Genomic DNA, 14,233 nt, shown 5'->3' with positions numbered 1-14,233 from the left:
CGGCCCAGGTGAGAGGCGCGGCCCCGTTGCCATGGAGACACAGGGCGGCCATCTTGGGGCCGCCCCCTCCCTCACCTGCGCTGCCCGCAGGTGTGCCGCCATGTTGCGCTCCTGAGAGGAGCCGGCGCGGCCGGGATGCGGGGCGGCGAGGCGGTGTGGGTGGCCGAAGTCGGCTATCTCGTTCCTCGGGGGGGTCCTGCTCCTGCTCGGTAACTAACGAGGGGTGGCGGCGGTCGGTAAGGCCGCTGCGGGGGTTGGGCGGCCGCGCGCTGCAGGCACTGGGGTGGGGCGGTGGGAGAAAGCCTTTCTGCTGGGCGCTGCCGGCGGCCTTCGCCTCTCAGCGCTGTGTGCCCAGCTTGTCCGCGGGACAGACCGGGGTGTGTGGGGGGGTGGCTTTGAGCTATAAGGAGGGGCTGGGGGTTAGGTTAGATGTGAGGAGGAAGCCAATCCTGTTGTCAGAAGGCGGTGAGGCACTGGCACTACTGCCCTGAGAGCTGTGGTGCCCCATCCCTGCAGGCACTCAAGGCCAGGTGGGATGGAGCTCTGGGCAGCCTGAGCTGGTGGGGGGCATCCAGCCCACAGCTGGGGTTAGAACTGGCTGTATGTCCCCTCCCAACTCAGTCCATTCTTACTAAGGGAGTGCTCAGGTTGCTGAGGCAGGTTTCCTCCTTGGCTGGAGCACTGCAGTAAGGAAATAGAGCAGGAATTGCATGGCACCCTGAAAATTATAAGTGAAGATTGTTTGCCAGTATGGTGTGACTCTGAACCCAGTCACCAGTTCCATCGCTTTGGTGCAAAGCATCAGAACCACCTGGCAGCAGTCTAAGGCCAGCACCGTGTGATTCCTCTGAGTTAGCTGGTACAGTTTTTTGGCTCTAAAAACCTCTTCTACCTCAGAATCACAGAATGGCCTGGGTTGGAAAGAACCGCAAGGATCATGACTCTCCTACGCCCCTGCCACAGACAGGGCCACCAACCTCCATTTGTAAACATCCGTAAGCTTTTGGTGGTATTTTCCAGATAAAGGCTTTTTGGGATAAGTTACAATCCCATAGAGAATATAAGTTAGGGGTATCATCTATTTTTCTTTAGATTTTATTATGGTGATGGTAGTCACTGCTGGGCTTCCATCTTTATATTGCACATGCATCAGTATGTCTGGGGCATCATCTCTTCCATGCCTCACAAATAACAAGAATGTAATTCTTGTCTTTTGGGTTTCTTCCATCAGGTATCTGTGGTGCTCTTTCTCTGGATATTAAAACCAGTCCGGAGGTGCGAGGTTATGTGGGTGAACAAGTAGTGCTGAAATGCTCATTCAAATCCAGTTTTCCCATCACTGAGAGTCTGACGATAGACTGGACATACCGGCCCCTTACTGGTGGTCAGATGGAGACAGTAAGTGGGGCAGGGAGTCTTTTTCAACTGGATGTTGATCTGGTCCCTGTGCACAATGAAAATCTGGTGGTATTTTCTGTTTGCCTTGCTGTGCTTCTTCATCACTTTAAAGGTTGGGATTGTCCTTGTTGTCTCCTTTTCCATCTGAAATTGCTTGTGTGTCCTTTGGGCAAGAAATAGTTTATGTAAGTGCATAGAAATGATTAAGTGATCCTTTGGATTTTGACACAAGAGCTAAATTGTACCCTACTGCTATATCTAGAATGACTGTAAAGCATTCGATTGAGAGCTTGCTTGGAGGCAAATGTATCCTAGTAATTTGGTGCTGTAATCTACTCTTGATATACCTTAGAGTAGTAAAAATGCTTGCAAAGATAGGCATCACTGTCTTCAGTCTTTCTCTGAGGTTTACGGGTTGCTGCTTTATCTTGGTGGTAACCCTTTGAAATCTAAGTATAAATATAGAAATCTGAACACCTGCTGAAAGTCTCTCATTCAAGGCAGAAACTGAAAATGTTTATCTTTACAGTTAATTAGTGATTAATGCTTCCTGTAGAGTTTGAACTCTTCATAATGTTCTCATATCTGGAATAAAAGGATGCTGCCTGTATGAAACGAGGTCTGCTAAGTCTTTACAGATAGAATGGTAAGTGCAAGAGTACCAAAAGCATATTCTGAAGAGCTGTGATGCTCTGTTGTGTGAGAGAAGGAACGTGCTCTACTTCTTGGCTGCAGATCTATGGAAGGGAACAATATGGTCAGAAGGGTAATGGTGACACATACGAGTGCTAAGACTGCAAGATAGAAGCTTTGGAGAGATAGTGAAATGCAGCTGATTCAAAATCAACAAATAGGAACTTAGAGAGCTCTCCTGTATAAGTATTATTCTTTCTGACTTGTTAATGCATATTTCTTCATTTATAATCCAAGAAGTGCTTGACTTTGTTTTCTTAGTAGACTGTTTTATTAGAGTAATTATTGCTTTTCCCTCCTTTCAGGTTTTTCACTATCAGTCTGTTGCATACACACCATCAGTGGGACGGTTCAAAGACAGAATATCCTGGCTTGGGAACACTGCTAAGGGCGATGCTTCCATTGCTATCCAAAGTCCGTCTGTGAGTGACAATGGGACGTTCATCTGCAGCGTGAAGAACCCTCCAGATGTATACCATAACATTCCCCAGACAGTGCTGATTGTTACAGAGAGGGGTAAGCCTTTTTTTAATCAACATTCTCAATCACACATACCTGTGTGGTACAGCTGCACTGTGGCTCTGTCTGAACCATAACAATCTGAGCATTGCATGTGAAGTTGTTCCCGAGAGTTCCCTGTAGGATTTTCAGCAAGAGCTACCTCAGCTCTGTTCTTTCAATGCTAAACACACTGAGAACCACTGAATTTACTGGAGACAGAGATGGAAAAAGGCAGTGTTGATAACAGAAATTAAAAATGGGCTTTTGTTCAGGAATTCCAGTCTTCAAATATTGCAGTAGTAGTAGGGGAAATTCTGGTCAGACCACAAACACTGACTTTTAGTCATACTTAATTTCATCATCTGCCTTACATGTGAGAACTGCCCCAAATGCGTAGCTTACACAGTTACATCACGACCTGCCTTTCTTTGTCATTTTTTGCACATAAAGCATCCTACTGTGCTGGATATGTGCTAGGAGTCTTACAGATTCAGCAACAAGCTGTTTCAAAACTGCCAGCCCTGTGCTGTGTGTAAAAAGGATATCAGTCTGTCCTGGAACATATTTTTCACAGAGTTTTAAGAAAGCCATATTTAACTAGTTACCATGGGGCTGTTCTTTGTCTATCCTGCAGGCTTTTCTTTCCAACTGACTTCAGTGACACTGCTATCCATTGTAGTATTTATCCCTTCCACTGTTGTGGTTGTTCTGATGTTGGTGAGGATGGGAAGGAAATCTGGACTGATAAAAGAGAAGAAAAAACCTGGCTGCAAGAAATCCTCTGTTGAAGAATCTGAGTAAGTTCTGTCTGGAACCTAAAGCTTGTTCTTCCTTGGCTTCTAGACACCGGCCATTGTTTCTCTACTGTTCTTCATTGCATAGCTCTCAGCGTCTGCAGTTCAGTCACTGTATGAGCGTAATTTAGCTAGTGAGCAGAAACTCTTTGGGAGAAAAACTCAGTTTTGAAGCATAAATGCTTTACATCTCTTTTCCTGGCTGCGGTATGAGGCCATGGAAGTGAAGCAGTTTAGGGTTAGACAGTCTTTCACTTCCCTACCTAAACTTATTTCAGCTTAAGTTGGCAAAATATTTTGCTGACGTTTGCTTAGTTTTGTTTGTATGTAACCAACACAAACTAAATGCTAGCTGCTCCAGTGATGGCCCGACCAGAGCTGCCAAGTGTTGAACAGCACCTGAAGTCTGGACTCCCTTCTGAATTGGAGAGGACTCTGTGCTGGGAATGTTTCGTGTGATACTGTAGTAAAAGCACAAAAGCAGCCCTGCAACTGCTGGAGTTGCCCCTGTTTTTGCAGAGAACTCACTCTGCTCAGTTGTAGTACTGGTATTTTAATATAACACTCTGCTTATTGTCATAGATTTGTTCCTCCTAAGTGGCAGCTCTTATTAAATGAAATAGCTGCCTTTTGAAATAAGAAACCTGACACTCCCTGTTCTTTTTGGGCTTGCTATGAAGTCAAAGAGATGATGAATAGCCTTAAAATTCAGTAATAGGGGGTGGAAATCATAGTCAATAGAAGAGAGACAGTTTGTGTTTGATGGTGGAAGGTCCAGCCTCATCCTGTACTCGTTGCTTTCCAGGTCCGAGTATACAGACAGCTGCATGGAGAGACTCAAAACCTGGTGTTTGAACTGTGTGGTAAGTGAAAGTTGATGCCTTTACCACTTATTTTTTCAATACCAATACTGAGAGGAGGTGTAAGAACATGACCTCTGTGGATTTCAGAGACTTCAGTCTCATTTGGCTGTGCTTTTACTCCTTGCTATTTTCTACACATGAGGGCAGCAGAGCTGGGCTGTGAAGATGCCAAGGCGTGATTACTGTGGTTAGAATGATAGATGGGGATCTGAAAGTTTGTGGATGGTCATAGCTGAAAAACACAGCAGTTTGTGCTGCTTTGGATCCCAGTGTAGGGGGCTGGGATGCCTTTGGAGTTGATATCTTTCTGCACTGTTTTTCTTTTGCTTAAGTTTTATCTGCTGCTTAATTTAAAATACATTTCATGTGTTAATTGAGCAGTGGCAATTCACCTGTGTTTGTGACAGTCCAATAGATTTAGCTGCAAGTGTTTGTACAACTACAAGTTCTGAGACTTATTCAACCACACCAGCAGTTTGGGAAATATTCGAGCTCTTGTCTGAAGCCTAGCAGAGTCAAATTTTTATCAAACTGATGTCTTGGTACACAGTGTTAATTTCTCTCTCCATTCCCCCTGCTTAGGACACAGATGAGGAAGACCCATACTGACGAAGGATCAAATGTATGGATAATGAACAAAATTACAATGCTGAAAATCATGACTAAATAAGTACAGAGGCTGCTGGATAACAGCACAGATTGGAAGTGCTGCTCTCATCTTGGTATACTGGAACAACAGTGCTTGGATAGTTCACTTCTAAGCACAACATAACGATTTTTGAAATCTCCACAATTTATTGAGGGAGTGGGGGGGAAAAAAAGAAACTCCAAAACCTCCCTACTTCAGTGCCTACAGGAACCTCAGTGCTTGCAGCTGTACAGGCTGTTTCCTACCAGCAGTTTGACAATGCTCTTTTCTTAGTTTACTTGGTAATGTTTCCTTTATGGTTGATGATATCCCTCCTTTCTTGTGTCCTTGAACTCCACTTGAGGAGTTCTCCACTCTGAAGAACAGAGAACTCCAGAGTGATACGTGAGCTCCCTAAGACAATCATCATTGGGCACTGACAAACATATTCTCAGTTTTTGAGCAACATACTTGCTAAGGACTTAGAGCAGTCTGATTAAGTTGTTACATGGCATCCTTTGTCTCAAAGCAAAGAGAACCTACTGTTTTTTAATTGTTTCCTTGCTCGAGCTGCCACTTAATTACAGGATCATCATTTTATTCCTACTGTTTTCTGATTCAACTGCACAGCAGTGTTACCTTACTTTGATTTTTATTTGTCCAACAGCTGCATTACTGGGTTCATCTTCTACTTACACAAAGCACAATTCACAAACAGCCTACTTTATAAATCAGAAATGCGAATGGGGACTCTATGTCTGGGGAAACACAACCCCATCTACCTCAACCACTGACTCAAGGCCTTGTCCAAAGGGATGTTCTGTGTTCAGAAGAACAATCGTGTTCCTCCTCTCTTTCAGGGAAACAGTGACTTTTTGGGAAACGGTGAAATGTATCATTGCTGTCTTGTAAGATTGAGAGCACCTTCTCTCACCAGCCTTGTTCAATAATAGATTACAGGGAGCAGTGGAATTCTTCTCTAATAGCTGAAGAGCTGCTGTTTTCTGCCTCATTTTGGTATATGGCATTGGTTGAACGGTCTCCTTCCATGTATGTGGTATATGTTTACTGTCTACTTTGCACTGGTACCAATAAATTGCAATGCTTCATTCAAGGCTGTGGATTTCTTTATTTGGCCACGTATAGGTAAATGTACTGAGCTCATCAAACTGCCATCCTAACTCGTTGCTTGCCGAAAGAAATTGTGATGTTGGGAAAAGGTGCGCCCAGCCTGGTGATGGCTGTTAACCAGAGGGATGTAGGAGTTCTAACTGCAGTGCAAGTCAGCCGTAGATCTGTGTCCCCAGATAATTTTCTTTCCTTCCATCTACAGCAAAATAACGTCTAAAAAATCGTGCTTTGTGATGGCTCAATGTTTCTACCAACAAAAACTATCCTGAGAAAGGATGTTGGGATTTGCAACTTGGAGGAAGTGGCTTTATTGTTCCACTTTCAGCTAGAACGCATCACTCTTCTTTATGGAAATTAATAACTTTTGTTTTCCACAGAATGTTCACCTTCTGCTGCGACTGCTTTGCAAACAGTGTAACAGGGCTGAGTCTTACATAATGACTAATGGCTCAGTCTGCTGTGCTGAAAGGAGTGGGGCCATATCTCTTATCTAGAGTGGTTTTTCAAGCTGCGTTCCCATCTGTAATTCTTCTTGCCTGTCTGCAACAGTCCCTTCTGACTTATCAGTACCCTCAGTCTTCCTCTTACAAGTTCTTAACTTCCTCTTAAAAGCAAAGAGTGACCACCAAACCAAACCTTAATAAGAGACCTGAAACAAAGAGCTGGTGTGTTCCAAGCATCTCACGCACAACCTCAGGAAGATTCAGTATGATTAATTCAGAGACTCCGAATCAGTCACTGAAGAGCTCTATGCACAAGATAAAAAAGTAGGTTGCCCCAAACCACGCTGGGTGAGTATTTTTATTTTTGCTATGAACATTTATTTTGATGTTTGGGGTTTTTTTTCTCCTTCATGAAAAAGAAAATTACTGAAACATAGAAGTACTTGGAATAAAGATTCCTATGTGCAGAAGTGGGGACAGTGGTATCCATGGTATCCAAAAGCGGACAGTGTGCTATCCATGTATTTTTTTTCTTGTCTTTTTCCAAATGGATTGAAGGAAGTTACTCTGAGAGGCTTTGGAAGGGGTTGGGTGTGTCAGCATTGTGAGAGAGAACAGCCTGGTGAGTGGGTGCTGCCTTCAGCACTTGCTGCTGCGTGTTGTGAAAGGAGACCCTGCAGAAATGGATTCTGAGGTGAAACCAGAAAATATTTTCAGAAGTAGGGTAAGAAGTCTAGGAAGAACTTGTTGGTGAATAAGGAGCAGAGTCTCAGCGAGAAGAATTTCAAAGTTCTGAGTGCTGATACTCCTCTGTGCAGGCTTCTGTGTGCTGAGGGCCTTTATTAAGCCAAGTCCTGTTTTCACTCTGTGATGAGGATGGCCCTGAGAAGGTGTAGCTCCAGCTGTGTTGTAAGGCAGCATGGCTGAAGTAAAACAAGGTGAGGTAGCAGGATGCTTTGGCCTGCTGAGCTGAGATATGCTGCACCAAAACATCTTCGGAGCTGAGTGTGAATTTTGTTGTTTGTAGGTCATGCATGCACAAGCGTGAGTTGTGCTGCAGATTGTCATAGCAGACATGCAAAGAAGAGCATACCCAAACCACAGCTCTCTCCCCTCCACCTCCACAAAGCCCATCCCCCAAACAGATTTTGGTTTTTGAGAGGCAGATTCGAGAGAATCACGGAAGGCTTGCTGCCATTTTCAGGATTTTGCTTATGAGATGGGAGGGCAGGGAAAAGCAGAGTGGTTTTGCATCACCAACCATAGGCAGTGCTCTGCCCAAAAAGCTCTGGGACTGTTCTGCAGTCTAGAATGGACCCCACAGCTGTGGCTGTCTGCCCTGTGGTGCTGGACGGAATGGGATGACAGCATAGGAACAATGCCAGATATTCACCTCACATATTTATCACCTCTCCTAGGGCTGCTGCTTGGAGTGTATCTCTGGTACCTTCATCCATCTCAGGGTTTGCTGAAGCTAATCCAGAGGGCCTCTGATTTTCACAGTGGAGGAAAAATGAGAGAAATTAATGAGACTTGGATATGATTCATTTCTTGTTTCATTTATTCCTACAGCAGAAATGCCAGTATTGAAAAATGTATGCTGGTAATCGGTACTGCTTGCCTTCCTGTGATCTGTGTGAACACTGGCAAGCACTTCCCTGCTGATGGCAGTCAGTTCTTCCTTGGGCTGTGGCATGTCTGTGCTTTGGGGAAAGGAGGCATCAGCGGTATTGAGAGATGTGCAGCAGGACAAACAGCACAGTGACCAAACTCAGCACTGCTTGGGCAGACGCAAAAGGCTCCAGCACAAGCTTTCAACGTGTGTGGTGTTCTGAAGCAAGGAGGTTATCTCTAGGATAATGTGATTTTAGAATCTGTATCCAAACTTCCCCAAGTTTACAGGAAAAAAAACATCCCCTTGTTTTCTCAGCAGTGAATATTTGTGAATGTCTCAAGTTTGACGGTAAGGAGTCAGCCCCCCAAACCACCAGAAAGCTGTATTGGTTAAGGGGAAATGCAACGATGTTCAGGCTGAGCCCTCCCCCCATCTTTCACTCTTCCTTTCCAGGGCTCAGAGCGGTCTCAAACCAGAGGCACGTGTGACAGCTGTGCTTCACTGAGTTGTAGGTTCCCAGGTGGGATAGGGCTAACTTTGAGAACCCAAACATCCAGCAGAGATCACGTCCCTCCCTGAAGGACTGGAGGAAGCCTTCTGCAGGCCTTGGGGTGCAGCTGCAAGCAGTTGCTGTCCTGCACGTGTTACCTCTGTGTTCTCTTTGAGAGAAGATGAAGGTGCTGCTGGGCCTGGCTCTGATGCTGACATTACTGGGTAAGCTGTAAATCCTTCTGGTGGCTTTATCCTTGCCTTTGCCAGAAGACCCTTTGCTTTCTCTTTTCTCCTATGAGAGCCACTCGGAGGCTTGTAGGCACACGGGGCTGAGAGTGTTGAGCGTGCCAGTAACTCCTCTGGCATCCGTGAGCTGCATGATCCCTTCCTGCACACACATAGGCTTGGAATTGTCACAGCATCCTGTTGGAGGCCTGTACTTACTGTACCAGGCTCCAAGGCTTTGGAAGTTGTAGAAAAGCTTTACCACAACTAAACACAGGGTAAGGCTTCCAAGCTATTGATTTTTGGCTCTGCTTAAGGCAACTGGCCTCCTTGGTCTTCTGGGCTGACATACTCTTCTTGTTTGCCTCCACAGCTGGTCAAGCCCAAAAGAAACCTGTTTGGGAAGCTGTAGCACTTTGCATTCATTACTTACAGGGCATCAGACAAGTGCTTGGTGCCTTGCCAGGGCCCAGCCCTTGGTGGTTGTGGAAGGGCTGAGCAGGGCAGCTCAAGTGCTGGGAAAAATGTCCCTGCCCAAGCAGCTCTGAATCAGCTCACCCGGCCCTGACACGCAGTGCTGGGCACTCCGTTCTCCTGGCTAGGATCTGTTGATGCTTCTCTCCGTTCCTTGCAGTTGGCAGTGCTTCCCTGCTGTGCTGCTTCCCATGGCTTTGCTCTGTGCTGTCTTTCAGCCAAGGAGGTGCCTCTCTTTGCCATTTTGTCTCATAGATTTTGGGAGATGGAGGCTTTCTCTAGAGAAACCTCAGGGGTGTTCTCTGCCCTGCGTTCTGTGCTTTGTGGCCCCCTATGGCAGCAGTGCTGGTCTTGGTCAGCTCTGTTTTCACGTCCCTCTGTTTGCTTTGGCTTTGTTTTGCACTGCTCCACTTCTCCAGAAACCCACAGAGGTGGTTATGTGGTTGGACACGTCCGAGCTCAGTCAGGAGCCTGTGAGCAAGCGGACAGGAAGCCAGATGGGCAGGTTGTGAAAGGAGGAACCGAGACATGCACAGGGGCAGAGTTGCCTCTGGCCAGCTGCAAATGAGTGACACTGGTCCTCCCAGCCCGTGACTCATACGAGCCACAGTGCAGGAGCTGCAGCCTTCAGCCCTGAGATGCAGAGAGCTGAGCACTGAGTCCCAAGGTGTCTTCCCCACTTCCCTTCCATGCGGTTTGTTCAGTGAGTGCAGCAGCCCTCGGTGTCTGGCACCCAGGAGGATGTGCTGCCTCGCATCCCCGGCTTGCCGAAAGCAGGGCTCAGGGAGAGGCTTTATCTGCAGGGCCTCCCCGCTGCTCCCCGGACTGCTCGGCGCCTTTAGGCTCATCCAGAGAGGAGACATCTATGGGGACAGGCAGGCTGCACTCGGCCATCCTCATCCTGCTGTCCTTGTGCCTGGCAGGGAGGAGCAGCAGCTTGGCTGGATGGGTGTTCACAGAGCCCTGGCTCCACGCTAGCGCTGGGGATTCCGTCCTGCTGCGCTGCCTCTTCCAAGACCCGGAGGCCACAGGCTGGACGGTGACCAAAGTGGACTGGCTGCGCGTGCCAGTGGCTGGCAAACAGAAGGTGGGTCAGAACCGGGGGGTGGGCAATGGGAGGGAGAGTCAGGCAGCCCCGCTGCTCTTGGAGCACTGCAGGAGGATTGCTCCCCACCTGTGTGCCCCATGCTGAGGCATTCAGTGCTGTGTTCTGGGGCTTTCCAGGGGTACGCATGCAGGAGGGAGCAAGCTGGGCTCTGTGCACGGTGATCGCAGTGTGTGGGGGGGAGAGGCTGCAGTGCTCAGCTTGCTGGGCTTCTCTCACCAGCCGCTCTGTGCCCGGACAGGAGGAGATGGTATTTTATTACTACAGCAACTCTAGCGTCCCTGTGGGCCGTTTCCAAGACCGGGTGCGGTGGCAGGGAGACGTTTCGTGCTGGGATGGCTCTATCCAGCTGCAGGATGTGCAGGTGAATGACAGTGGCAAGTACACGTGTGAGATCCGTCTGTTTCAGCACGGCAGCATCTTCAAGAACCACACGATGCTGCGTGTCAGCCCTGCAACACAGAGAGGTGTGTGCCCCAGCAGCTCCCCTCACTTGTCACCCCCCATCCAACTCCTCGCAAAGGGGTTTCCATACCTACCAGCACGGCTCTGCAGCAGTGCTGGTGTCCCTGTTGGTTGCAGCCCCCACCCTGGTGTCTCCCTGCAGATAGAGGAGCAGAAAGTGCCCAAGTCCTGGGGCGCACTGGAGTTTGGGCTGTGACCGTGTGCTGCAGCGCCGTGGCCGTGGTGCTGGCTTTCCTGGCAGGACTCAACCTGAGGAAGAGGTACTAACGCTCGCTTCGGGTTTATTGAGCTGAGCATCCCCCCGTTGACCTGCTCAAAGCAGGATGCAGATGCGGGAAGCGGAGACGTTCAGCGCTGCTCCTGCTGCCCTCTAGCGTCACTCTGCCCTCTCCTCCCAAAGCGGCTCGGCTCCCCGCTGCCTGCGTGGCTGCACCCCTCTGGCCAAGGGAGGTGGTGGGCACTGCAGGACAGAAGCGAAGCGCGATGGGCTCCCCCTCCCCCAGCGCCTCGGTGGGCACCGTCACCTGGCGGCTGCCAAGGGGCATCTGAAGGGTCTCAGCAATGGGATTCGGGGATGGGAGGAGCAGGTGATGCTTCCTGCTGGACGTCACACCTCTGTTGCTTTCCCTCAAGGTCCGCAGCCACCACGGCCCTGGAGAGAGCCAGAAATGATGGCAGCAAGGACAAAGCCAAGGTGGGAGCTCGTGGGACTGGCAGGCTGGCTAAGCACGAGGCTGTTGTACTGGCCCTCACCTGCCTGTTTGCTGCTTGGTTCCAAGTGTCCTGCTCTCCCCCTCCCCCTCACTCCCCCCCATAGGAAGGGCTTTACTCCTCGATCCCTGAAGCTGAGGTGCCTAAGGCTAATCAGGATGCAGGGAAGAAGAGGAGAGCTGAGGAGACCTACATCACCATGGTGAGGAGGGAGCAGCTCCAGGGCTGTGAGACACCTTACACCACTTCCCTCCTGGCTGGTGATGCCCAATGGCCCCAGTGCCTGCAGATGGACTCACCCTGTCCCTGGTTCTTTGCAGCATCCCTCCATCCTCCATGAGAATGGCATCTACGTGGAGCTGACCAGGGGGGTGATCCCAGCAGAGTGGATGGCAGAAGGCAGACGGGATGGTGGGCACAGCGAGCAGCCCTACAGCCAACCCCAGGAGGAACTTCCTCGTGTCCCAGAGAGGGGGAAATAGCCACTCTGGGGCTGTAAACCCCTTAGCCAGCAGCTACGCGCAAGACTTCTTTGCTCCTTTGGCTGGTCACTGTTAAGCTGATGTCAGCCTTTAACTGATGTTTCCATCCCGAACTGCTGCTGGGACGTGGCTTACCTGGCATCTGCAAGGTGACCTGGGGAGATGTCCCCTCTGGATCCCTTCTCCCTGGTCTCCAGAAAGGGACACAGAGGGCATAGTCCCCACTTTCCAGCGCTTTTCCCCCTGGCCAACTCCAGGACTGGAAATAATGAGAAGAGCCTGGCTGGGGAGGAAAAGGGGGGGGTGAGTGCAGCCGTGCAGTGGAATCTTCTGCAGTTAATAAAACTCAGCGAGGCCCAGGGAGCTTTCTCCTTTCCTGGCTTCCTTTTACCTCCTGCTTAACTGTGCAATGTCAGAGTGTGCCAAAACCCGCCTGACTCCAGCGAAATGGGCCACAAACGGGATCCCTTTGCAGCAGAAGGGTGCCTGCCTGGGGATGGAGCAGGGCAGGGTCCCCCACGTGTGCAGCTCCCACGTGTGCCCTGCCCACGGTGTGACCACCCCTGCCCGCAGCCCAGCGCCGGGACTCGCTGCTCTGGGTGGGCGGGACAGCAATCCCAGCCGCTCCTCCTCCAGGACTGCCGCCTTGCAATGTGCTGGCTCCCCTCCTGCCACTAAATATAGATGTTTGACACCTCCAGGTGCAGAGCTGGGAGCTGGGGACCACCTCCTCGGCTCTGCTGGATGGGAGACTGCAGCACAGGCTGCTCCAGGCTGCACTCCTTGGTTTCACGTTGCCACCCTACTCTCTTTTTCCTGGGTGAGGAGAAGCAGTGGGATTTCAGGAGGAAGCAGCACCTGGAGCCCTTTTTGGGGAGCTGAGTTTGCATACGCCCACTGCTGCCTTGCAGCAAGGTGGAAACCATTCCAGTAAAGCAGACCCAGCTCTGCCCGCCCGTTGTGCCCCATCCATCCTTCTCAAGGGCCCCTGTATGCAAGGACTGAATTGTGCTCTCCCTCCAGGGCATCCCTCACCTTTCTCCTTTTTGGTGCTGCTTCTGCAAACCGCACATGAGGACGGGGTGCCTGTGTGGCTGCTGTCACCAATTCCATGATCTCCATACTCTCTCCTTGCGCTGTGGATCCAGGGTCAGAGTTCCTATGCCCCTGTGTGCTGACCCGGGGCACCTTCAGCTCCTGCCAGGTCCTGTACAACCTTTGCACTCTGCTTCCAGAAGAGGGTTTCTGTGCTCCCAGAAGGTGCCACATGCTGTGGCCCTGGTGGCATGGGGGCTGCAGGGGCTGACGAATCTCCGTGGCCAGGTCTGTGCTGCCAGGTGCTTCCTTGGGCACTGCACTTTCCATGGTAGCCCTGAGCACTGCTTGCTTGCTGAGAGAGAATCTCAGCAGAAACCCGTTCTGACCGTGGTGCTTTGGGGGGATGCTTGGTCCCAGTGAGAAAAGCAAAGCTGTGCTGACACAGCCGACCCCACACCCTGCAGCATGGAGCAGTGATGTGCTGGGAGCCTCAGCTTCTGTTCAGGGGAAATTTTTTCTGCCCTCCCACTCGCTCTGCTGAAATCCACCAACCATAGCATTTACCGATTTTTTCAGCCCAGCACCGCTCCACCGGCCATATTGGGCTGTGGAAATAAAGCAGCTCTAATGTTATATGTCACCTGCAAATAACCCGGGCGTTCGAAAAAAGCAAACCACCACAACCCACACCAACACCAAGCCCTCTCCACACACCCAACTCCTTCACAATGAGCCCGGATGCCTGGCTCCCTCAGCCTGCCCTGTGCCTCTCTGCCCTCAGCCTGCTGTTCTTGCTGGGTAAGTGCCACCCCAACCCCTTGCATGGGACAGCACCCAGGTGGGGAGAAGCCCCCTCCCCATATCTGGGCCCCGAGAAGCCCCTCTGGGAGAGGAGCAGCGATGAGATGCTGTGCTGCAGGGACGGGATGAAGATGCCCTGATGCCAAAATCCGCAGCCAGGGTGACCTGCTTGTGGGCAGGGTGGGGGTACGCTGCAGCATTGCCTCTCCTGACAGCCGAGCGTCCTGCTTGCTGGGGTTTGCTGCGCACAGGGCTGGTTGCATGCCCTGCAGGGCTGCGGCAGGGATGCTGGCTGCTTTGCTTGGCTGGGGTCAGCCCGGTGGTTGTGGGTGCTTTGTGCTGTGCTTTGGGGTCAGGGTAGCAGTGGGGCATGT

At 50.3% G+C, this 14,233-nt stretch overlaps 3 protein-coding genes across 6 annotated transcripts in view; all 3 read left to right on the top strand.

The window, feature by feature from the left end:
* Positions 1-52: 52 nt before the first annotated feature.
* Positions 53-5,991, top strand: MPZL3 (myelin protein zero like 3). Its single transcript, XM_010723750.3, is given in 7 exon segments — positions 53-189; positions 191-209; positions 1,232-1,398; positions 2,397-2,607; positions 3,227-3,389; positions 4,192-4,249; positions 4,832-5,991. Coding segments are annotated over 7 exon segments (699 nt in total). The 5' UTR covers positions 53-135; the 3' UTR covers positions 4,859-5,991.
* Positions 5,992-6,629: 638 nt separating this feature from the next.
* LOC104914366 (junctional adhesion molecule-like) lies at positions 6,630-12,381 on the top strand. Of its 4 annotated transcripts, XM_010723748.3 has the most exons (9): positions 6,635-6,799; positions 8,024-8,414; positions 8,520-8,780; positions 10,181-10,344; positions 10,604-10,829; positions 10,970-11,087; positions 11,461-11,521; positions 11,645-11,740; positions 11,859-12,381. In XM_010723748.3, the coding sequence occupies exons 3-9, from the start codon at positions 8,738-8,740 to the stop codon at positions 12,018-12,020; spliced, it is 870 nt and encodes a 289-aa protein (XP_010722050.1). In that variant the 5' UTR covers positions 6,635-6,799; positions 8,024-8,414; positions 8,520-8,737; the 3' UTR covers positions 12,021-12,381. The 4 variants fall into 4 exon arrangements, with proteins under 4 accessions (XP_010722051.1, XP_010722050.1, XP_010722049.1 ...); XM_010723749.3 differs by lacking the exon at positions 8,024-8,414 and having other exon boundaries at positions 6,630-6,775; XM_010723747.3 differs by lacking the exon at positions 8,024-8,414.
* A 1,239-nt stretch (positions 12,382-13,620) lies between these two features.
* The window catches only part of SCN2B (sodium voltage-gated channel beta subunit 2), a 4,275-nt gene continuing 3,662 nt past the window's right edge, over positions 13,621-14,233 (top strand). The window contains exon 1 of the mRNA XM_010723746.3: positions 13,621-13,856. Within this exon, the coding sequence (XP_010722048.1) occupies positions 13,787-13,856 (70 nt within the window). The 5' untranslated portion in view covers positions 13,621-13,786. The remainder of the gene's footprint in view (positions 13,857-14,233) is intronic.

This window comes from Meleagris gallopavo, chromosome 26, assembly GCF_000146605.3.
Source record: "Meleagris gallopavo isolate NT-WF06-2002-E0010 breed Aviagen turkey brand Nicholas breeding stock chromosome 26, Turkey_5.1, whole genome shotgun sequence".
NCBI lineage: Eukaryota > Metazoa > Chordata > Aves > Galliformes > Phasianidae > Meleagris > Meleagris gallopavo.
Note: the sequence above shows the minus strand (reverse complement) of the source record. Positions and strands in the feature narration are given on the sequence as shown.